This window comes from Nicotiana tomentosiformis, chromosome 6 (genome assembly GCF_000390325.3).
Source record: "Nicotiana tomentosiformis chromosome 6, ASM39032v3, whole genome shotgun sequence".
In the NCBI taxonomy this organism is placed as follows: Eukaryota; Viridiplantae; Streptophyta; class Magnoliopsida; order Solanales; family Solanaceae; genus Nicotiana; species Nicotiana tomentosiformis.
Window position 1 is genome coordinate 96,408,679 of NC_090817.1, and position 24,915 is coordinate 96,433,593.

At 36.5% G+C, this 24,915-nt stretch overlaps 1 protein-coding gene across 1 annotated transcript; it reads right to left on the reverse strand.

The window, feature by feature from the left end:
* Positions 1 to 669: 669 nt before the first annotated feature.
* Positions 670 to 8,652, reverse strand: LOC104088917 (protein argonaute 4). Its single transcript, XM_009593681.4, has 23 exons — positions 8,495 to 8,652; positions 6,590 to 6,829; positions 6,286 to 6,491; positions 5,971 to 6,204; positions 5,734 to 5,870; positions 5,555 to 5,652; positions 5,382 to 5,479; positions 5,078 to 5,246; positions 4,878 to 4,994; positions 4,693 to 4,800; positions 4,542 to 4,604; positions 4,244 to 4,357; positions 4,001 to 4,166; positions 3,804 to 3,916; positions 3,576 to 3,713; positions 3,368 to 3,498; positions 2,905 to 2,970; positions 2,451 to 2,514; positions 2,241 to 2,352; positions 2,099 to 2,172; positions 1,615 to 1,709; positions 1,444 to 1,475; positions 670 to 1,281 (listed from the first exon to the last, which is right to left on the reverse strand). The coding sequence occupies exons 2-23, from the start codon at positions 6,815 to 6,817 to the stop codon at positions 1,106 to 1,108; spliced, it is 2,739 nt and encodes a 912-aa protein (XP_009591976.1). The 5' UTR covers positions 6,818 to 6,829; positions 8,495 to 8,652; the 3' UTR covers positions 670 to 1,105.
* Positions 8,653 to 24,915: the final 16,263 nt, after the last annotated feature.

Sequence of the window (24,915 nt, forward strand, 5' to 3'; positions counted from 1 at the left end):
GGTATAACATTTGTATATTTTAGATTTAGGTATTTAACTCGTTAATATGAAAATACGGAAACCCAATAATATATATGGGAGATTGTCATAATATGCCTGATTTTGAAATTTAGAGTGTGTATACTTAAGTCATAATATCAGTGTATTTTGCATAATTCACTTTAGAACTAATTTTTAGTTTAATTGCATTTTGTTATCAAATATTCACTTTCAAATTTATTTCTTATTTCAATATAAGGGTGAGTTCGTGTGGATACGTCAAACTGAGTCAGAAGGGTAGTTTCAAGTTGGTTTAATTTTTCACAAGTGCTGATAAATGCTTGAGACTTATAGTCCAAGTCCAAAAAACTGTTTTTTTTTTTTTCGAAGGAAAAAGTAGTACTTTTGAACGGCAGAAATAATTTTGAAGAAGCTAAAAAAACTAACTTCCCCCATATGCACTTTTTTTAAAGTGCTTAGAAAAAAATACACTTAGAAGCACTTCTTTAAAACTTGATCAAACACGAAATGCATTTTAAATTAATTAGCCAAACACAAATTGTTTATCACCAAAATTACTTTTGAGAAAAGCACTTACGAGTTAAAAAACACTTCTAAAAATAAGATTTTAAAAGCTCGGCCAAACAAGCTAAGCTATTAGGTCCCATCTGTCATCTGGAAAATGAGAACTCTTCCAAAAGAAAATCATAAGCAGATCATAATAGTATACCTCCTTCAATTAAAGAACTTCATCAAACCGTTGAGGCAAATTTTCAGAAGGATCCAACCGAAAGCATATTTTTCGACGTACCAAGATCCAAGCATTACCATTTACATAAACAGCATACGCTCGGCATTGTCACGACCATGCCAAACTAGGTCAATCCCTATGCAGTACATGCAAAATTGTTCAAGAGAACCAAAGAGCGACAAAATGCATGGGGGACCTGAATATGGTAAGACCTAAATATTGTACCAAATAATTCACCTAAGAGATAGAGGAGCTTTGGGAGGTCATTGCACAAGGTTCAGATTCCATGTGCGGTTAAAACGGGACCTATTTACAGAAACCATTTGTCTAAGCATTCCATTAACCACATAAAGCTAAACTGGAGGCTCACAGGCCTCAACAGAAGAACATGGAGCTAGAAACGGTCTCCTGAAGTCGGGGCAACTGAGGAACAGTAACTGGACCGGCATTTGTCAGACCACCATGGCTTGATGATGTCTCTGACGCGTCCTCAAATTTCATCCATTGTCCAACTTGTGTGGCGGCCAAATGGGCATAACTTACTGGAGCCACTGCACAATGGAAAAGAAAACGAGGGTACAAACAAGATGACAACTAATCAAGCAAAAAATAAATAAAACATATATGCATGTGTGTGTAATCAAGCAAAAAAGATGAGAAGTGGTCAAGCAAAAAAGAAATATATTGCATTTTCCCATTATGTTTATATTTACCAATGGATATAGCAGTAGTGCTTCTTTGATATCTGCAAGGATTGAATAACAATTAGAATCGCTGCAATATTTAACAATTTAACTAGTAATAAAACTGAAAACTGCAGCTGTTATAATTTATAAGTTCAGATTCTGTCGAGCTACAAAGAATTCAATCTATTCAATACTCACACATAGGACAGATTATGAACAAGGTCTTGAAGATCATCAGGTGAAAAACCAACTTCATCCAACAACACATGGTAATGTGTAGGTCGAGTGGTACCCTACAGTAAAATACAAATAAGCATCATACGATAGAAATATTCCACCAATCTTTTAACAAAATGGCATAAAGTAACCTTTGATAAGTTTTTTACTGTAGGGTACCAAAATGGCACAAAGTAACCTTTGATAAACTACTAGACACAAGGATATCTACTGAAGCTTTTCTCAGCTGTATCTTGAATAAAATTCAAGAGTTTATGTATCATTGGGAATGAACAAGTTACTGGATTAACTGATTGTAGAGGAAACAACACCTTGAAGAGAAAAGGACTGAACATGAAAAGTAAAAAGAAAAAAAAGAACAAACTAACAAGTTATCAAAGGAGAAATCAAGCAGTAATTACAACTACTGCTTCAGCCATATAGCAGAACAAGAACAGAAACTCACAATCATGCCCGCATGGGCACACAGGTAGAAGTCATAGTTCCTTGGATGACAAACTTTGTTGTCTATAATTGTACCTGCACAAAACATGTGTAAATGACTTGATCGCATTGCAACTATTATTCGCTGTGACTTCTATTATTACCTGGAGGAACATTATCAGGAGATCCAGCCTGGAAAAACTTTGTATGATGATTTTTCTGAGCAACAATGATCACAAATTTGGGAGACCACTTTTCATCAAGAAACTTGCAGGCCTACATGCAGAGAACAGATGATTTAGACGAGAATCTCTCATATTTTCCAGATTCAAGTTCAATTATATCTTAGGACAGCATTTATCAGAGTGCAGAACCTCAATGAGCTGGTCCAGCTCAATGTTTAGAACTTGATTAAATTGTGATTCACTGACACCATCCCTGACATTTTTCAGAGAAGACCATTAGCAAAACCATCAAAGAGTCACGCATGTACCAAGTTCGCAGCTACGTGACAAAGAATTAGGCCGGTAAAACACACTGTGACAATGACAAACCATAGATAATGAGGACTATCAGCTACGCTTCATTCTCAAGAGTTGAGGTCAGCTACATGAATCCTCTTAAACAAGAGAATTAACTGAACAAAATGAGTGGAAAATGAAGTAGAACCATAACAACTCAGCCTCCAATTTCATTTCATGTTCAATACCAAGTTCTGAAGCATTTAGACATTCAGAATATGTGGATAGCTTCAATCATAGACCAATAGCACTTAGACTGCACATAATTTGCAGCAAACAAAATAGAGAACAGGCTGGGTTAGATCACCTGAATATTATTATATGCTCAGGCTTCCTTTTCCCGGAACTCACATAAAAATCTAGCAAAAGTTCCCTGCAATTTTGAAACTTAGTTATAATCAGGAACTTAATTCAAGGGAACCAAAAGGAAGCACCAAAAGATTTTTGATAGAAACCCCACAAACCATTAGGCAATTAGTTTTACACCATAACAAAAAGCAGCAAACCATTAGAAAGTGAAACCAAGCATGCGCCAACACTCTTGGGAAGCAACTCACTCAAGCTACAAAATGTAAACTATCATGCTTCCTTATCTAATACCAAAATATATTATCTCTAAGTGCAGCTAAACTGAATCAAAGATCACAATGTAACAGGCAGCAAGTTATTCTAGTGTACAAATTTAAGTTCCAAACAACCTCAGTTAATTCATTCCCCCACCCAAAAGAGAACAATCCAAGAGAAAACTAATCCTACAAGAACGAACTCACCTCATAATCCCATCGTCCTCAGTGTCTGAAACTTTCTTAAATAAGTTATCAATCATCTCTACTTTAGGAGATTGAGTGCGCACAGAAGCTCTATAACGAGATATTGAAGGCCACTGCCTTGAACTTACAACCTGATCAAGCAATAATATAGTGAATTTGTTTAAACAATTAGGAATAAAAGGTAATCATTGTCAGTGAAAGAACATACTGCAGCAATTGACGGAACATCAGACTGGCCGGGAGAGCCATGTGATACGTCCATTCCAAGAATCATTGTGGGAACCTTCGATACCATGGGAATGGATGGCGAATCCTCAACAGCTAACACAGAATTTAAACCACCAAGCTGCCAACAGAAATTGTGGGATGTTAAAGATTGAGCCAGGAAATGATGGAAGAAAGGAAGCACTGAACCAGATGCTCAGAGAACTCCCACCTTTGCGTTGATCTTAAGGAGAAGGTTTGTCAGGTACTGATCGTTGACTCTTCCAGGAGCCAGGCATTGGGTTACTATACCATAATCAGCCAGATTTTTCCTCTTCCATGGTCCTTCAAGTTTCATCAGTCGATTATGTTAGTAATTATTAGCAATTATATGCTTAGCAGTCAACAGAACAAGTACATCTGACTAACCATATATGTCACAATTTTTCCTCTCAGGAAGAAGACAAAGAAGAAATTTCGGGGCACCGGGAAGTTTTGACTGGATCTCTTCAAACATCTTTTCAACTCTGACAAGAGGTGGAGCCCTTCTAAGCTGTGGAGACTCTTCAAACACTTCAAATGGAGCTTCCACACTCTGAAACATTAAAGCAGGAATAATGAGATTCATCTTGTATACTCAATCTTTAAGTATTAGAACTTGATAAAACATACAATTCCTTTCATCTCTCCAATTCTTGTCAAATCTCTGACTAGGCCACGTATGTCACAGCGTGCAGAAAAGTTGACAACAGCCCAACGCTCTACCTTTGCTGGATCAAAGAATCTCTGCCATTATAGATGAAAATGAAAAAACTCAAAGCCCATCTTGACAACTACTATGCCGCAATCCCAAGCTTGTTTGTAGTCAAGCATATGAAGTCAAAGCCAACATTATCTTTAAATGAGATTATGAGATGAAATTCCATGGATCCACTGGAAAAATCATATGAGAAGATATGCTCAATTATACCTTATTATTAAAATTCCACCTGCCATTTCGTGAGAAAAGGTCATCTCCATTTCCTGCCTTTAACTGCCACATAACGAATATTTAACCTCAAACTCACAACATGAAGACTCGAAAACATAGCAAAAAAAAAAAAGTTTAATAGATAACATACCTTAGGGGCAGGCAGAACACGCCCTTCGACCTGGGTGAAGTTGCTACTGATTGAGACGCCGCTAGCACGAAGCAGAGGCTCAGCATCATAATTGTTGATTTTTAGAGCCTTCAGCAATCCAGTGAGAAATTAGTTAACTATATCCAGAGCATGCAAAAGATTCAGTTAGGGTAGAAGAGACCTACATTGCTCAAAATTTGCATTCTCTCTTGAGGCTTTTGCCTAGACTTCTCCACCAAGGAGGACCTCTGAAAGGTGGACAAGGCTTTTGTGTACCTTTGCAATGAGACCAACGAGCAGAGCTGCAACATTCAATGAAAAAATCAAAATTGCATGAATAAAAGACAATACATAAAAGCTGTAAATTTTAACCCAGTGCTTTCACCTCAACAGGGAAATAGGTGGGGCGCTTGGGCTTTCCAACATTGATGCACGGTAAATCAGCGGAATATCGCAAGTCTATGTTACGATGATTAACAAAGTAATCATAAACTGTCACTTCCGATGTTTGCACTTCACCATCCTCATCTTTGCTCCTCTGCTTTAGAGTAAACCTAAAAATGTCAAAACAAAGATGAGTTTTGCTCCATTTCATTATAGCAAAACAATGTCAACCATCCTGCACAAGTGCATCTTAGTCGTGCCAAGGTTGAAGATAACAAGAAATAACGAGATCATGGCACGCATACGTCTGCTCACGACAAGATTTTTCACTCAATCCAGTTATTTTGTACTCTTGGTTAGCGGGAGCAGTCTTCACCCTCAGATTCTTCAAAGTACGTTTTGCCTGATCAAATGTAGAGAATCCTTTGCTTAGAACATGATTACATAAGAAGATGAATAAATCACAAAAATAACACACCTTCGCCCAATCAAGTGAAAAGGGATCTTTTGCATTTTGGTTTGCAATCAAAAAGTCAACAACAGGTCCAGGCTGGATTATCATCGTGGTAGACACATCTGCGAACGAAGAAACCGCAAGATATTTGATCTCATTTTATTTGAGACAAGTATGAAACATAAAAAACCAAGAATGTTTACCAATGTTCAAAGACAATCCAGACTGAGTGGTTCGAAAACTTGAATGGAACCCTCGACATCCAAGAACACCACCTCCAACTTCCGCAAAATTCTTTGGGTCATTATGGAAAAAGGACTGTCGAACAAGCAGACAACCCCTAATACAAGAACAGTCATTACGCACCAGTCAAGAGAGGCACAAAAATACTTGTGCAGCAATCAACTCATCAAGAGAGAATAAATAGATATATAACTTACTGTTTGGCCGCATGTTGCCTTAAAATTATATCCAAAACTCTCAATGCTTCTTGAGAGTTCTCAGACTCTTGACCTCGCAAAGCATTCGCAATTGCCTGCATCGGAATCTTGGCAGCAAAGCTAATCTCCACCTTATAAGATTTTGATTGGTACGGCCGCCTTAATCTTTTCCTATCATTTTCATTTGGACTTCCATGTCTTCCAGGGCTAGAGTTGCCATTGTTCCCATTGTTCCTGTATATAAGGAGGAGCACAGAGTGAAAAATCAAAATAAAACTTGGGAACACGTAAAATTAAGCCACTCTGAGAACCAACCGATTAGATATAACGTCCTCTAGGACAACTGTGAACTCTAATTTATTTCTTGGTAGTGAACCAATGGTGAACAAGCTTTTCTCCCCATCGTATGCAAAATCCTTCCCAGCCAATTCTGTATCATATGTTTCATGCACTCTATCAAGAACTTTTCTGCCAATTCCTTTTCCCTCGACAGGTCGACCATCCTCATAAAATAGGGCGACCTGTTAACAGACAGAGTCAAAAATGACATGGATTTACATGATTGTATTCAGAAGAGAAAAGATAGGAACATATCAAGGAGAGGTATGTGAAAGCATACACTGTAATGAAAGAAGTGTCCGTCAACATTAGACACGTTCACTTTAAAGTGATTGGTAAGGATCGGAATCTTTTGTCCCTTGCTTCCAAGGCCACGCCTAGCCATGGGAACACGTAAAACCTTTTTCTTCACCGGCTCTGGTTCCGCTTTTGCTGGAGAGAAATCAGGCGGAATAGGGGGAGGAGGGGGCAGAGCCTCTGTTACTCCACTATTGTCTTCTTCAGCCATTACCACAATCCTCTATAAAAAACAGGACAAGCTTCAGAAGATCCTCAGGAGAACTGGAAATTTTATGCAAAGATCTTTTGTAGGCAAAAGATGCACTTAGGAGTAGTCAATAAGAGAAACTGAATGCAGACAACTACTAACCGCAAACTAATAGAACATAACCAGACAATAGGGTTAGGATAAAAACAAAATATCATTTCCCGTTGTTGATCTTAGATACCAAATGAGTTTTACCTACGCGATAACACATGACATGTCAATTCAAAAAATAATAATAATGGATAATGAACATAGTGATTTGATTCTGCAAGTCTAGCCAAAAGAAAAAAGATTCAAAGTGATGTAGCCAACGCTGCAGCCAACAATGAGGTCATAAACCAAGCAAGAATCATAGCAAGTAATTCACTTCCCAAATAAATGCAAATAGGTGAGTACTATGCCATGTCATTTTGCAAATACAATTGCTATAAAGTTGCACAAAATCTAGAAGGTTATTATACAACTGAAATTACAGTTTTCAGAAAAAGGAGGGGAAAAAAAGGAAAATGAAACATTAGAAAAACCTTTTCCTACCTGTCCCCTTTCTCTTGGTCGGAATTACTGACTTCCATAAAAACAAAAAGGACTAGAGACTAGAACCCAACAACATAACATTCATTCAATCATTTTTAAAAAAGACACATCACTTTCTGTAAGCCGCTTAAAATTGCAACATTATGCCTCAAAGTTGGGCATGATAAGAAAACTATCATTTGCTAAATCTCTGCATGAATTAAAATACTGCACATGTGAGCACCATGCCAATAGTAACTTTTTTCAAAAATTTAGTACTACATTAAGGTCAACATTTTTACCAGTATATTTTTTCATAAACTACAACATCTTATATTGTATACAATTGCAGCACAATTTAACCTAAAATCAGAAAGCCCAATAACACTTCAAAATTTTAACACTAAAAAGTTCGTCAAAATTTTCAATGGAAAACACTATCAAATAGCTAGCAGCCTGACACTATTATCAATCTGCAACATACATTTTCCACTTACCATACAAATATTAGAAAAAAGTTTTCAGGAAAAACATTTTATAAGAAATTTCCAGGGAAAATATTTTCCTTCTTAGCAAACACCTTCTAAGTGGAAATATAGAGCATATCACAGAAGAAAACATAATAATACTCCCAAAAAAAATTAAATAGCTTGACCAGAGGCAAAAAGATGGAATTCAAGGCAAAAAAAACCACAAGCATTACTACTAAAGGGCCATAAACCAAACAAAAAACAAGTCATAACACGCCCATGCAAGAAGAAATAAAAAAAATTAAAAAAGCACCAAGAAAAAACTTTTGGAATTAAGTCTTCTTCAGCTTACTGGTTCTGAAAAAATGTCAAATTAAACAGCCTTCACCACCACAAAACAGCAAAATTTTCATTAGAAGCACAATAGACACAATTTTCAACTAAAAACCCCACTAATATATTATTTCAACTACATTGCACTAATAACAAAAACCCAACATACAAATCCCAGAAATTTTCATTAGACGCACCAAAAAGAGGAAAACAAAGAAAGAAAATACTTAAACCACACTAAAAAAACTACATTGCACAGGTAACAAAAGAACCCACATACTATACTTCAAGAAAATATCAAACATAGCTAAAACTACAATACCTAAAGCTCAAATGAGTCGGATGAAGAACCAGTCAAGAGTTGAAACCCTAACGTACGACAAAAGAGAAAAAAAGAGTGAGGTAGTAGAGAGATAAAGAGTGACAGAGAAGAGGACTTTATTTTATACTGCGTAGTAATTTTCGACAGCAACTAGTGAACTAAACACTGTCCTTTGACCCCCACGTGTCCCCTTCGTTATAATCTATGTTCTCTGGAAAAAATTTCAAAATTAGTAAAAGAGGATAAGGGGAAAACCCAAGAAAGGGTAGAATGGACATTTTGAGCTTGTTTAGTGGTCGCTTTCTGATTTTTGGTATTTATTATATCCAGAAGAGGATTGAATTAAAGATTGTTTATGTCATTGTTTGCAAAAGGCCAAAAGTGAAAAGTGGGTTAGTGCTTTGCAATTCCAATCGATTAATGGGACATATGAAAGAGAATGTTTCCCACTCCTATCTTCCAAATTGATCGACACTTCGTCAACTCTTATCTACCGTGAAATATATTCTCAAATTTATTTTAAAAAATTTTATTCGGGTGAAGTTTGATTTGAAAATAAAAATATGTTTGGCCATTAGTTTTTTAAAATATATTTTAATTTTTTTTTAGAAAAACATGAAATATTACTTATACGCACAAGTTCTAAAAACTATCATAAATAATCAATAGTATTTTCATCAATAACATTCATTATCATTATCGCAAATCATAATTCTGAACATAAATAAATTTGGTACAAAATTATCATTTTTATAATGAACTACATAATACACTATCAGATGACCGAGAAGACGAAGCATCATTATTACAAAATAATAAATTGTGGGCTCTTTTATAAAATATAAAAGTTTAGACAATTTTTAAAAAATGTAATAGTAATATGTTGGGCAAAAACCAACTCAGATTTTGAGAATTTGCCAAAATATGGATAAAAATTATGAACAAACTTGTATTTGCCAAAAAATATTGGCAAAAATTTGACAAAATCTATGGTCAAACGGGTCCTTACACTACTAAAAAATCAAGTTTTAGCGACGAACAAATTTTGTAGCTAAACAGAAAAAATTATCGCTAATCTCATTTAGCGACGGGTTATCAAGAAACTCTGCTAGCTACGAGCGTTTTAGCGACAACGTTCGTAGCTAATTACAGTTTTTTTTTTGTAGTATTAGTTGTCCACTATGACTTTGCATGTTCCTTAAGAAACAATAAATAAATTGTATAATTTATGATGATACCTATTTTAATTGTTGTATAATCTTAATAAATTTGAAAAATAATTTGGAATGAGTAATTAGTGCTAAGGGAAAAACAGAAAATATAAATTATTTTTCTTTTGATATGCGAAAAGTGACAAGTAAAAATAAAAATTTATTTTTAGAATACTTGATAACTAAAAGTGAAATGAGGAAGTATACGATAGATTGTTGAAAGACCATAAAAGGAAATTAAAAAGAATTTTAAAACGGCAGAGGAATTTTGTGATATTCAAAAAGTGGAGATTTATAATAGCGATCGGTAGAAACATTAAATTCCAAACAAACAGAAGTAAAAGATTTGAAATAATTGTCATTTACTGATTATTACTTTTTGTGATCCACTTTAATTGATTTTTTTGTCTTTGTTGTGGTCCATAATATTTGACTTTTTAAGATATCAAGAAATAATTAACTTATTTTTTTTTAAAGTTGTTCTTGGAATAAAGAGCCTGAGAATATTTGTTACTCCCTCCGATTCACTTTAATTTATTTTTTGGTCTTGTTCTTTTGGTCCATGATATTTGATTTTTTTCAAATATCAAGAAAGAATTAACTTCTTTTTTTTAAAGTTGCTCTTAAAGTAAAGAGACTATGAGTGTTTGTTATATTTTCAATAAACAAATTAAGGTTTATATGGTCAATTGCATTGTTAATGAATGCTAAAAGATGGATTCTTTAATATGTGTGAAAATAACTAAAATTTACTTAAAGTGGACCGGAGGGGTATATTTTCAATGAACAAATTAAGGTTAACATGGTTAATTTTATTGTTAATTAATGTTAAAAGGTGATTTTCTTAATATGTATGAAAACAACTAAAAAATTAATTAAAGTGGAGCGACGGGAGTAATTCTCCTTTTCCTGCCGGTATTTAGAGTCTCTATTAAGACTTAATTTCATAGAGAGCAGTGATTTCCACCAAAAATGTCACATCTCCATTTACATATTTTTAGTCTTTGAGAATTTTTGTTTAATCTATTAACCTTTTGTAACAATAATCTAATTCTATTTATTACTACACTATAAAACAACTTAGTTCAACGTAAAGAGTAATGGCTCTTCCATAATTATCAATGATAATAGTTATTTCTAACACTTTGTGCTAGTCATTATGGAATGAAGTTGCAAATCAATCACATATTTTGCGACGATAAATGTGTTTGTATTGAAATAATTGATTGTTTGCTTAAGAAGTAGCTTTTCCTGTAGCTAAAACAGCTCTCTAACGATTTCTTTTTCAGGAAATCCAACTATTAAAATGATTTAAGTGTGTCTCTATTAGGTTGATGATTAACCAATTATAACGGAAAGAAGAGAAGGAAATCCTAGATAGGATGAGAGAGGAGAGAAGAGAAGAAAATCCTAGATAGGATGAGAGAGGAGAGAAATTGAGTCGTCTCCGAACTGAGACGAGACATTCCAAATTATTATATCTGAATATTTGCATGATAATGTGTGTGTATATATTTACAGTAAAAGAAAATAGAAAGAAACTAAAAATGACAATTGGGCTGAGTATCTTCTATTGTTACTGGGTTGGGCCCTTTCCTTTAACTGGAGTGGCTAAGTCCATATCTGGGTTAACACCCCCCTCAAGCTGGAGGGTGAAAACACACCAAGCTTGTCAAGAATGCTGTAATTAAGCTGCCCACATAGAGCCTTGGTCATAATATGAGCTAGCTGGTTAGAACTGGAAACAAAATGCAAAGAAATAAGCCCAGAATTCAAACACTCACGGACACAATGGCAATCAATCTCAATATGCTTCGTACGCTCATGAAAAACTTAATTTTTTGCAATGTGAAGGATAGCCTGACTTTCACAATGGACTGAGACAAGAGTGCAAATATGAAGACCAAGATCCCCAAGTAATTTGACCAGCCAACAGATTCGACCAGCTACTGTCCTTAGTGCCCTGTATTTAGCTTCAGCGGAAAACAGAGAAATGGTGGGTTGTTTCTTACTTTTCCAAAAGAGTGGGCTCCCACCAAGTGTCACATAAAATTCAGTAACAGATTTGCGAGAGATAGCACAAGAAGCCCAATCAGAATCAGAGTATGCCTCAAGAGACAAGTCAGAAGAGTTGGAGAGAAGTACACCCTGAGAAGGGGCAGCTAACAAACATCCGAGAACATGTAGTCCATCCATCATGTGAGGAACATGAGGTGTCTGAAGAAATTAGCTCAAACGTTGGACAGAAAAGGAGATATATGGTCTAGTGTGCGGCAGAAAATTGAGCTTGCCAATGAGCCTCCAGTACTGACTTGGATCAGGTAGAGGGTCACCCATGTCTAGGGTCAGCTTAACAGAAGGATCCAAAGGAGTCACAACAGAAGAAAAGTGATGGCAGTTGTACTCAGCAAGAAGATTAGTAGTAGATTTATGCTGACTCATGATATAACCCTAAGGAGTCTTGGAGATTTTCAGACCTAAGAAATAGTAGACTGACCCCAAATCCTTGATCTTGAATTGAGCATCCAAAAAGAACTTTAGGGATTTCAGTTCAGTGAGATCATCTCCAACCAATAAAATATCATCAACATAGATAGCCAATACTACTAAAGAACCAGAGGAGGATTTGGTAAAAAGAGAGTAATCATTGAGACTGTAAATGTAGCCCCTTGAGAGCAAAGCCTCGGACAGTTTTGAAAACCAATGTATGGATGTTTGCCTAAGGCTATAGAGAGATTTCTTGACCTTACATGTCGGAGGAACTGAAGAATAAGCAGAGGAGACATCAAGACTAGGTGGAATTTTCATATAGACATCCCCATGGAGATCACCATGGAGGAAGGCATTATTAACATCCAATTGGTACACAATCCAATCTCTTTTGATGGCAAGAGTTAAGAGACATTTAATGGTGGTGAGCTTGATAACAGGGGAGAAGGTTTCAGTAAAATCTATGCCTGCCCTCTGAGTATCACCTCTAATAACCAACCTTGCCTTGTATCTTTCAATAGACCCATATACCCACTGCTTAATCTTATAAACACATTTGCAAGGAATTGCCTTCTTATTTGGGGGAAGAGGGACAATGTCCCAAGTATGATTAGCCTCAAACGCATGGAATTCTTTTAACATGGCCTCTTGCCAGGCAGGTGGACCTGCAGCCTGCTGGTAGAACTGAGGTTCATGTATGTGAGCTTCACTAGAGAAAATCTTAGACTGTGTAGAATTGGAGACATAAACCTTAAGGTAAGATGGTTTAATGACAGTTCAAGTGGACTTTCTTAACTGAGGAGGATCAGAAGTAGTGGAGGTGGAATTAGGAGATGTAGAAATAAAAACAGGGGAAACAATAAGAGGTGAAGATAAAAGGAGAATATGAGAAGTGGGGAAAGATTCAGAATGACTAGTAGATTGAGTATACATAGGAGGAATAGCTGGAATATCCATAAAAGTGGGAGGTAAGGCATTGAAATAAGAAGAATGAGAAGAAGGATGTAAAGGTGCAGGAACAGACTTATTACATGGAATTGATCCTACATAAAAAAACAGACTCATTGCAAGTTGCATCAACGAAAGATGATAGAGAAGAACTTGTGCTGGGAAACAAATCTCCATCTGGATGAAGATAATAGAGCCTGCCAATAGCCTTACCAATTACCAGTGGCCTCTTCAGAGAAGGGCCCTATAGAGAACAATGGAATTTGGTAAGAACTGCTATACAATTCAGCTGAGTAATAAGTTGATGAATGGAAATTAAATTAAAATAGAAATATGGTACTAGAAGGACATTAAGTAAAGTTATATCATGTCTTAGATGTAAGAATCTAGTTGATATAACCTTAACTTTGTGTCACGACCCGAAATTTTCACATTCGGGACCGTGATGGTGTCTAACATTTCACTTGCTAGGCAAGCCAACGTTAGAATAATATTAGTCATTTTTAAATAATTTTAAACTAACTAATAACAAAGAGACAAATGTGGAAGTAAGGTCTGAAATGTAGTGAATAATTCATAATAATAGCGATGTCTAAATACCATCCAAAAACGGGAGTCACAAGTGCACGAGCTTCTAAAATAATACAAATAAATGTCTGAATAAAATTCAAGTTGTTTGAAATATAATACACAGCTGAGATAATATGGAAGGGGACTTCAAAACTGCGAACGTTGTGCAGTTATACCTCAAGTCTCCACTGGTAGCTGTATTCGGGCAAATCTACAGTACGCCGCTGGGACCAACTCCGAAATCTGCACAAAAAGTACAGAGTGCAGTATTAGTACAACCGACCCCATGTACTGGTTAGTACCGAGCCTAACCTCGACGAAATAGTGACGAGGATATGACAAGACACGTACATAAATAACTTGTACAAGTATATACAAATACGAAGTAACAATAATATAATAAATAACAAATTTATAAATTGGACGGGAACATGCGAAGGGGAAGGATATAATAATTTAAGCAGGAGGGGTGTCACTTAGCAGCCGATTAATTTATCAACAATAAAATGAGCAAATGATAATATAAAAATGGTACGGCACCACCCTTCGTGCTTTTACTCTCATTTGACACGGCATCACCCTTCGTGCTTTTACACTCACAAATGTAACGGCAATACCCTTCGTGCTTTTACACTCACAAATGGCATGACAATACCCTCCGTGCTTTTACACTCACAAATGACACGGCAACGCCCTTCGTGCTTTTACACTCTTCTTTACCATGAAAATAATAATATAAATTCGAAAGAGTATTTAAGTGCGAGGATATATACTTATCAATCAATTCAATACCAAAATACCGACTTCACCTTCTAAAATATTCATCAATAATTAAACGAATAATAAAGTTCACGAATAATAATCAAATAAGCATGTGACAATTATTGCAGGAATTCAAGAATTAATATTTGACAAGGAATATGAGTGAAACAATTAATATAATAATTAATTCATGATTTAAAATGATTTATGATTTTTCAAGTAATTATGCAAATAATTAATTTGACTATGTATAGACACTCATCACCTTGCCTATACGTCATACACATGCATCTCACATAACAAATAATTTAAGGGTTCTATTCCCTCAAGTCAAGGTTAACCATGCCACTTACCTCGCTTTGCAACCAAATTTCAAGTTTTCAATACACCCTTGCCTTACTAATTAGTGTCCGAAATCCTCAAATCTAGTCATAAACAATTCAATATATTCAATACAAATCGTAGGAATTAATTCCATACGAATTTACTAATTTTCTGGATTAAAATTCGAAATTCATCCCAAAAATCAACAGTGGGGCCCACGTCTCGAAACTCGAAAAAACTTACGAAATTCGAACACCATTCCGATACGAGTCCAACCATCTAAGAATTATCCAATTCCGATGTCAAATGGACCTTCAAATCTAAATTTTTCGTTTTTGGAAAGTTTTACAAAAATTCAAATTTCTTCCATCTAAATCCGAAATAAATGATTAATATAGACATGGATTTATGAAATATAATCACTTTTGGTTATAGAACACTTACCCAATTCAAAGTCGTAAAAACCCCATTTGGAATCGCCAAAATCCGAGAATCAAAACTCAAAAATGAATAAAAATGGCTAAAACCCGATTTTATGTATTCTGCCCAGCATTTTCGCATCTGCGGGCTATATTTTCGCACATGCGGCCTCGCATTTGCGGAGCAAGGCTGGCCAGCAGAGGACCGCATCTGCGGACCTTCACGTCGCAGATGCGACTATGCAGAAGCGTGAAGGAAGCCGCAGAAGCTAGACCTCCGCATTTGCGGTCTCTCAGCCACATAAGCGACCTCGCACCTGCGCCAAAATTGCGCAGGTGCGACACACCAGAACCAGACCTGCAATTTTTACAAAAATGATCTGAAACTCGTCCGAAACTCACCCGAGCCCCTCGGGACCTCGTCAAATTATACCAACCAGTTCCGTAATATAACACGGACTTACTCGGGGTCTCAAATCACATCAATTAACATCGAAATTACAATTCACACCTCGATTCGAACTTTTGAGTTTTAAACTTTTCAATTTACAAAACTTGTGCCGAAATATGTTAAATGAATCCAGAATGACTTCAAATTTGGCACACAAGTCATAAATGACATAACAGAGTTATTTTAATTTTCAGAATCGGATTCCGACTCCGATATAAAAAAGTCAAATCCGTGGTCAAACTTTTGAAAATCTTTAGCCTTTAAATTACTACTTTCTGTTATATGGTCATAACTTTAGCTAGGAACCTCCAAATTAAATTTTGGGCATACGCCCAAGTCCCAAATCACGATACGGACCTACCGGAACTCTCAAAATACTAATCCGGGTCTGTTTGCTCAAATTGTTGACCAAAGTCAACTTAGTTGAGTTTTAAAGTTCTATTTCACATCTTAATTCATTTTTTACATAAAAACTCTTCGAAAAATTATACAGACTGTGCACGCAAGTCGAGGAATGATAAATAGTGCTTTTCGAGGTCTTAGAATACAAAATTAATTATTAAATTTAAAGATGACCTTTTGGGTCATCACATTCTCCACCTCTAAAACAAACGTTCGTCCTCGAACGGAATTAGAAAAAGTTCCTGAGCTGGTGAAAAGATGTGGATATTTACTCTATATGCCCGACTGGGACTCCCAGGTAGATGCTTCTACCGGATGACCTCTCCATTGTACCCGAACTGAAGGATAACTCCTAGACCTCAACTGTCGGACCTGCCGGGCTAGAATAGCTACCGGTTCCTCCTCATAAGTCAAATCCTTGTCCAATTGGACTGAGCTGAAATCTAACACATGGGACGGTTCACCATAATATTTCCGGATCATAGACACATGGAACACCGGATGAACTGCTGATAAACTAGGTGGTAGTGCAATCTGTAGGCTACTTCACCCACTCTTTCAAGAATTTCGAAGGGTCCAATATACCTAGGTCTCAACTTGCTCTTCTTTTCGAATCTCATTACACCTTTCATAGGTGAAACCCGGAGTAATATTCTTTCTCCAACCATGAATGCAATATCACAAACTTTACGGTCGACATAACTCTTTTGCCTAGATTGAGCTGTGCGAAGTCGATCCTGAATAACTTTGACTTTGTCCAAGGCATCATGTACCAAATCGGTACCCAACAACCGAGCCTTTCCCGTTTCAACCAGCCAACGGGTGAACGACACCGCCTTCTGTATAATGCCTCATATGAAGCCATCTACATGCTCGATTGGTAGCTATTATTTTAATCAAACTCTGCAAGTGGCAAAAACTGGTCCCAAGAACCTCCAAAGTCTATAACACAAGCGCAAAGCATATCTTCCAATATTTAAATAGTGCGCTCTGACTGACCGTTTGTCTGTGGATAAAATATTGTACTCAACTCAACTCGCGTGCCTAACTCACCTTGTACAACCCTCCATAAATGCGAAGTGAACTGCGTACCTCGATCATAAATGATAGACATGGGCACATCGTGAAGGCGGACAATCTCACAAATATAAATTTCAGCTAACCGATCTGAAGAATAGGTAACTGCCACTGGAATGAAATGTGCTGACTTGGTCAACCTGTCCACAATGACCCAAACTGTGTCAAATTTTCTCTGAGTCCATGGAAACCCAACAACAAAATCCATAGTGATGCGCTCCCACTTCCACTCAGAAATTTCTAACTTCTGAAGCAAACCACCAGGTCTCTGGTGCTCGTACTTAACTTGATGATAATTCAGGCATCGAGCTACAAATGCAACTATATCCTTCTTTATTCTCCTCCACCAATAATGTTGCCGCAAATCTTGATACATTTTGGCGGCACCTGGATGAATAGAATACCTGGAACTGTGTGCCTCTTCAAGAATTAATTCATAAAGCCCATCCACATTAGGCACACAAATACGACCCTGCATTCGCAGAACTCCATCTTCCCCCACAACAACCTGTTTGGCATCACCGTGTCACACCGTGTCCTTGAGGACAAGTAAATGAGGATCATCATATTGCTTCTCTCTGATGCGCTCATATAAATGTCACGGCCCAAATCGATGGGCCGCGACGGGCATCCGGTACCTTACTCAACCGAATACCAACAAAGCGTATCTTTTCGTATCATACTATCATAGATAACTGAGCCGGAGAGGCTGCCGTGGGATAAGTAAAATACAACATATTTGCATAATGACTAAGCCACCCAAAATTCACCTAACTTTGTCATTTTGCAACATAATTCATGAGTCACTAATTATAGTGATGGGCTGCCACGTAAATGGTTATAAGGATTATCCAAAAATTATCCACTTAATTCCTTAATCAATTCATTAATCCCTCACTAATCCAATAATTAACCAATTATCCACACAATTAAGAATTATCTCAAATTAATTATAATACTATTCACTTTTAACACACTTTATACATCTTGCTATCATGGTCATGTGGTACCTTGTATGGCACTAGTCCATAAATACGGGGTATTGTAGCTTGGACCGTATTTTATCCCAAAATGTCAAACTTCGATGAAATTCATTTTCTTCAAATTGCCTACCCTATCACCTTCACGAATTTACTCATCACTTGTTTGAAATAGCATAATGCTTATAATCTCAAAATAATTCCATTTCTGAACTTACGTCGATTAACTTACAACGAAAATTCAACGTACGAAAATTCAGGATGCAATATCTCATTTTCGAGCTTTCATCAATTTACTTATGGCGTATTTTTACGTACAAAAACATGGGGTGTAACATCATTCCCCCCTTTGAAATATTCGTCCTCGAATGTTGACTGATGCACTTATCATTCTCATAACTCATAGCTCTTGCAAATACTTTAATACTCTTCTTGCCATTTAGGCAATTGTTTTTGAATAAATCCAAAGGCCAGGGCATTCCCCCCTTTAGGCCTCTTTCTCCCACCACGGTCTGTGGTCGGAATTCTTCCAACCTCGTAACTCTTGCTACCTTCTGTCATGCAGCCTGTACGACTTTTTCCTTGTATGTGCGCCTATGCGACTCTCTCTCTCTTTTCCTCCAGTTTTTAGCCAATCTATAGGCCTCACTTTGTAAGCATATACAAAGCTTGATAAGATGTCTCTCTAGCATTTATAGGTATACTGAAGTTCTTTGCTCGATACTTTGTTGAACTTACAAATATTGCTATATCTTATTTCATAGATTCGTTTATCCATCCGTATGACTTTACTACCATAACAATTACTTTGATTGATTGTTACTGAGGTCTGATACCAAACTCCAAGTTACTCTCGTTTCTGGTCATCTTAAGAATGATGGTCTAATCTCATCTCATACTTTGTATCTTTTATCCATCCATTGTTGATTCACCTCAATGTTGATCTACAATCTACTACTGATAACTTGAATCCTCTTATGTAATACATTGCCACTAGAGCTTACGTTGCATCGATGAACATTTGAAGTGACTTTCCTGATCCACCTGGGGGCGATACCATACATCCATAACTATATTTCATAGCATCCCAATGTGATTTAACTTACGTGGGTATTTTAATCCTGTGACGTCCGTGATATGCCCCCTTTTCTTCTTCTTCAAATCATTACTTAATCGAAGGTCCAAACTTTATCCTTTATCTATCACAATTACACCATTATTACTCTTTTGAGTTCATTTAGGCTATACCGAGCTTTCTATAACTTAGAGAAATCATCAGCTCTCTTGTTTTCATGGGCTTAATCCCGAGGACTTATCCATTCTCGTCACCTTCTCACTCGCCCTTTCTAAAACCTTGTCGTTTTACCATACTTTAGCTTACGACCTACACATATCTATTTATACTATTCGCAACCTTCCTTCAACTTACTTGCATCGTAGATTTTCTTATGCCATCCCGGAACATCAAGCAAGATATCACATCATGCCTTCCTAAAACCTTGTCGTTTTACCATACTTTAGCTTACGACCTACACATATCTATTTATACTATTCGCAACCTTCCTTCAACTTACTTGCATCGTAGATTTTCTTATGCCATCCCGGAACATCAAGCAAGATATCACATCATTTCTAACTCTTCTTTATTCTTTTAACTAGACCTCTTGATACATAGAAACCATAGGCCAGAAAATATGCCACTGACGATGCTGTTATTATTCCTGGATACTAAGTCTCAGCGTTTCTGGCCTTCTATCTGAAGTATGGACTATTCACAACCTTCTGCTTTGAGTATCTCGTACGTTGTTCCCCTTTACCTTACTTACCTTAAAATCTCGCATCACATCTTCTATCTCTTTCATGACCTCCCTTCCACACAGGTATAATTCACATCCACACCTTGAAGCTCTATTATAATACTTGCACCTCTGGTGCATATACAATCCGGTGAGAGCTTCATACTGAGTTTTTATGAGGATGGTACCCTTCTAACTGGTTTTGTCGTAGAGCCGTTATAGAATATGGTTGTTGTACTATCTCTCTTGTACCTATGATATTAAGAGTGATTCTGCAATGCTCTCAATCATGATGTCTAAAATTTTCTGGGTCCAATAATCAGACTCCTGATTTGCTTCGTTCATGTAACTCTTTAGTTTCCTCTTCCTTCTGACCAGCCTTTGTGCAGGCTTAAGCTATCTTCCGATCTGCGGCTCATGATATTTGTTATTACTTTAGCCTTTCATGGACACTCTGGAATATCCATGATACAATCTTCTAACAATTCAATCATTTGTTTATGACCTGGGCTCAATTCTTTCTTTTAACTTATACCGGAGTCTTCTACTGCAGTATGATTATTAACATATATGCTGCATGGATAATACTCCAAAATCTTAAGTGCATTCATAACGTAACTAACTCTGGATCATTGATCGAATAATTTCTTTCGTTCCTTCTCAACTTTCTTTAAATGTAAGCAATTACTTTTCCTGGTCGTTCTGCCACTTGTTGCATGAATACTTGGCTTATCTTAGTGCCCACACATATTGGAATTCCATACAACCCATATGATCTTGAATATCACCTTTTGATTTTTTTTTCTTCTTGTTCATTAGCCACGATAGGTGCCACTTTCTTATGGGGTACATACAGTGTTGTTGTGAGACTGTTGTTACAAGACCATTTCCTCTTTAGGTCACTGTGCTTAGGTTGAAACCTTCTTCCTTATTTCCTTAGCTAGTCTTTCATCGTAGTACTTAGGGAGGATACTCTGACTCTTGTAAATTTGTGAGCTTATTAAATTGTATATTCGATGGACCTTTTGATGTCCTTCCTTTCCTATAATTGTCCGTAGTTACTTACTTCCACACCTTTGTGCTTGTAGGGTTGCTTATAAACTTGATATTTTGACAGTCTTCCCACTGGCATTTTATTTTATTTTTGTAATACTCATACGATACCTTTAACTACCCCAACTCCTATCTGAATATTTCTCAAGGATTCACGATGTCATATCTGCGAGACTGAATTCCCCATGTTGGGGTTCACTATGTTCATCTTGCACAATTTGTTGATTTGTCTGTGTCCTCTTGTTTAGCCATAACTAGGCTCTTCCTGGATCAACTACTAGCTACTCGTTGGCCCATTCTCATATTAATATTTCGCGTAATCTTTCTTGGGTTATTTCCTCTGTCTTAACTTACCTCTCGTACTGGCTTCTTATTTATCAATAGCATCCCGGGCAGGAACCCTTACTTCCTTCGTGCTTGCATAACGTTCTGGAATCGTAGCATATCTGTAGGATTTGTATAAGTGCAATCTCATTCCTTTTTTATTTTTATCGCATTCTTCCTTTACCATTCCATACTTACTAGAACCATTTAATTCTGACTTAATGCCACATCACACCATATTCCCTATTTAGGGGAGCACTAAGATTTAGTGGTACGATAATCTACGTATAGATGTTTTACCTTTTCATCTTTGGCGTCTTTTCACATCATCGATGATCCTTACTCGCCACGCGGTAATCCTTATGTACCAAGGACAACAAATTTCCTTACTCGCGAGGGTGACACTTAGTATAACTGACATATACAGTCCCTTAAGCTTAAGTTTGCTCACATTGCTTGCTTTAGGAAAGCGTCTTCCTGAATGGTCATTCTCTGAATTTCTCATGAATCTTCATATGTTGTCCATTCTATTATCACCAGAACAAAATCTGAAATTCTTATGATGTCGACCATTCTCAAATCACTCAGTCCCTAATTCATGTTTAGTTTATCTTATTCACCAACCCATACTGATTTCTATTAATCTGAGGTCTAACTTTCCTTCCGGTAGTCGCGTTGGAATCACGAACTTATTTCTCAAAATGAGGATATGACTTTATGGCCTATACTCTTTTGTTGCCTCAAGGTCTGTCACCTCTCGTCTCTTCCTTCACTTAACTATAGACTCTGTAATACTGTCATTTTTTTGATTTACCGCTGTCATCCATGTATCACATCTTACTCATAATGATTTATTAACTCTCTTCTTATTTCTCTACTAACATCTCTGTCTATCACTTTATTTTGAAAATTTCAACAAGACATTCTTTTGCTTTTAGTTCTCCTTGCTCCATCCCCTGGCTCTTCGGGTTGCCTAACATTCTCGCTCTACTAGGGACGGGAGCTACACTAAGGCAAGTTTTATTTCTTCAAGGTTTCCAGTACCTATCCTTGTAGTACTCATATCTAGCTGTACTATTTTAGAGTGCACCATCTGGGTATCTCACAAGGAAATCTATTATCACATTTGCAATATCCTTCGGAAATGTCAACTAACACAAACAATCCATTTACCATTTTGGGTTACTCTAACCCTAGCCGGATCCTGATATCTTGTCATTCTCTTAAATCATATCTGTTAGTTTCCATAGGGCATAACTGAGATGGGTGTGACCAATTATACATACCTCTGTTACTATTGAAGGTAACTTAAAATGCTTATATTTTTCTGTCTGAATTGTAAATACCGATAATCTTCATTAACTGGGTACCTCGTACCCTTCTCACCTTGCTCCTTTTACTTGTTGAAGGTTGTATCTGCCTTCTGAATTTCTCGTTGCTTTTTACCATATGGGTGGATAGATATTCATGCCTTAGGCTCATTTTTTAGAAGCTCACACGTCTTAGTACACACATGATCTGCTCGAGACCTTACATTTACTCAACATAAGCATGATGTAAAATCGAGTTCCTCTGACTCAACTCTTTCACAACCGCCTTTCTGGATGAAGGTATCGTCGTATTATGAATAAGATAGAGTTTAAGGAATTGAGTTCTTACAACTAAGCTCTACCACACGATCTCGAGTAAGAAGAAAGAGTGACAGTCCTAAATTCTCTATAGCATCCTTCTTATAAGTGTGGTGCACAACACACCCATAAACAAGACTCTACTAGACACAGCTTGTAGACTCCCTAGGACATAACTGTTCTGATACCACTTTTGTCATGACCCAAACTGATGGGCCGCGACGGGCACCCGATACCTTACTCAACCGAGTACCAACATAACGTATCTTTTTGTATCATACTATCATAGATAACTGAGTCGGAGAGGCTACCGTGAAATAAGTAGAATACAACATGAAGTACCAACTTATACTTAAGGCATACAGGCCTATAAGACCAAAATAAACACGTGTACATTGAACATAGGCCGACAAGGCCATACAACACACGTACATGACATCTGTTTACAAGCCTTTAAGAATATATAATTTTTATAATGGTCGGGACAGAGTCCCGCCATACCAAATAATACACGTCTAAATCATACTGACCAAACAAGCAACTCCTGAGCAAATAGAGCGCACCAACATTTTCCGCTGAGCTGATAGCCTACTTTGAGGGCTTTCGACCTGTCTATCGGGACCTGCGAGCATGAAACGCAGTGTCTTCAGGCAAAAGGAACATCAGTACAAATAATGTACCAAGTATGTAAAGAATGAAAATCAATAAGCAATAGACATGAGAAAAATATGGAGTAAAAGACTCGACATGTATGCCTGAATAACTCTATGAATTATTAATATTTACAATGTCATACATATGCGTATAAATATCATACCATGTTTAGGTATATGCGTTCACAATATCATCAAGCCTCTGAGGACATCCCATCATATCATCTCGGCCACGGTGGGCAAATCATCAACGTATACCAGCTGATCAGGTGGTGGTGTATATATAACGCCATAACATTTTCCCATATCCCATATACATATAATATACACATATATAATGCTATCTTGTCATGGGTCAATGTACATGTATAAATACATAAAATGCATAAGAATACGTTAATAAGATTTCTCGAAATATCATAAAATCAATATGTCTTTCGGATAAACTTTATCAAATACGTATTTTTCTGAGACCCATGAACAGAGAATATAATAATAATTTCATTGGGGAATTAAGAATATAAACACCCCTAGTATTTCTATGAATAGAGTCATTTATGAAAGTTGCGTATTTTGTTCGTTTCGTTTGTATCATTTGGATCATGCCAAAAAGAAAGAATGGATAGCCTTAACATATCTGGAGTAGGGAAAAATCAGTATTATATTCTTGAGAAAGATTGCATCGTACTCCCTTAAAATCGCAAAATTCCATTGCTATTATAATATGGAGTCTCGTATGAATTTCTAAATTCTCCCACCTTCGTTCTTGGCTTTGCCTTTCTGTATAACTCCCTTACCAAATAAATTTGTTGAAGATGCTAAAATTCTCACGTTACATGTATATACATGTTCTTGTATGAACTTGCTGAAGCAAACTCACGTTACTTTATCTCACTTTGTAAAAGAGTCAAATGAATCTTGTTTTAGATTTTCCATCTGTAAGTGTCTCACTTAAAGACATATGAAAGTCCTTTACAATTAAGATTTGTGGGCCCTATTTGCATAATGACTAAGCTACCCAAAATTTACCTAACTTTGTCATTTTGCAACATAATTCATGAGTCACTAATTATAGTGATGGGCTGCCACGTAAACGGTTATAAGTATTATCCAAAAATCACACTTAATTCCTAAATCAATTCATTAATCCCCCATTAATTTAATAATTAACCAATTATCCATATAATTAAGATTTATCTCAAATTACTTATAATACTACTCACCTTTAACACACTTTATACATCTTGCTATCATGGTCATGTGGTACCTTGTATGACACTAGTCTATAAATATGGGGTATTGTAGCTTGGACCGTATTTTATCCCAAAATATC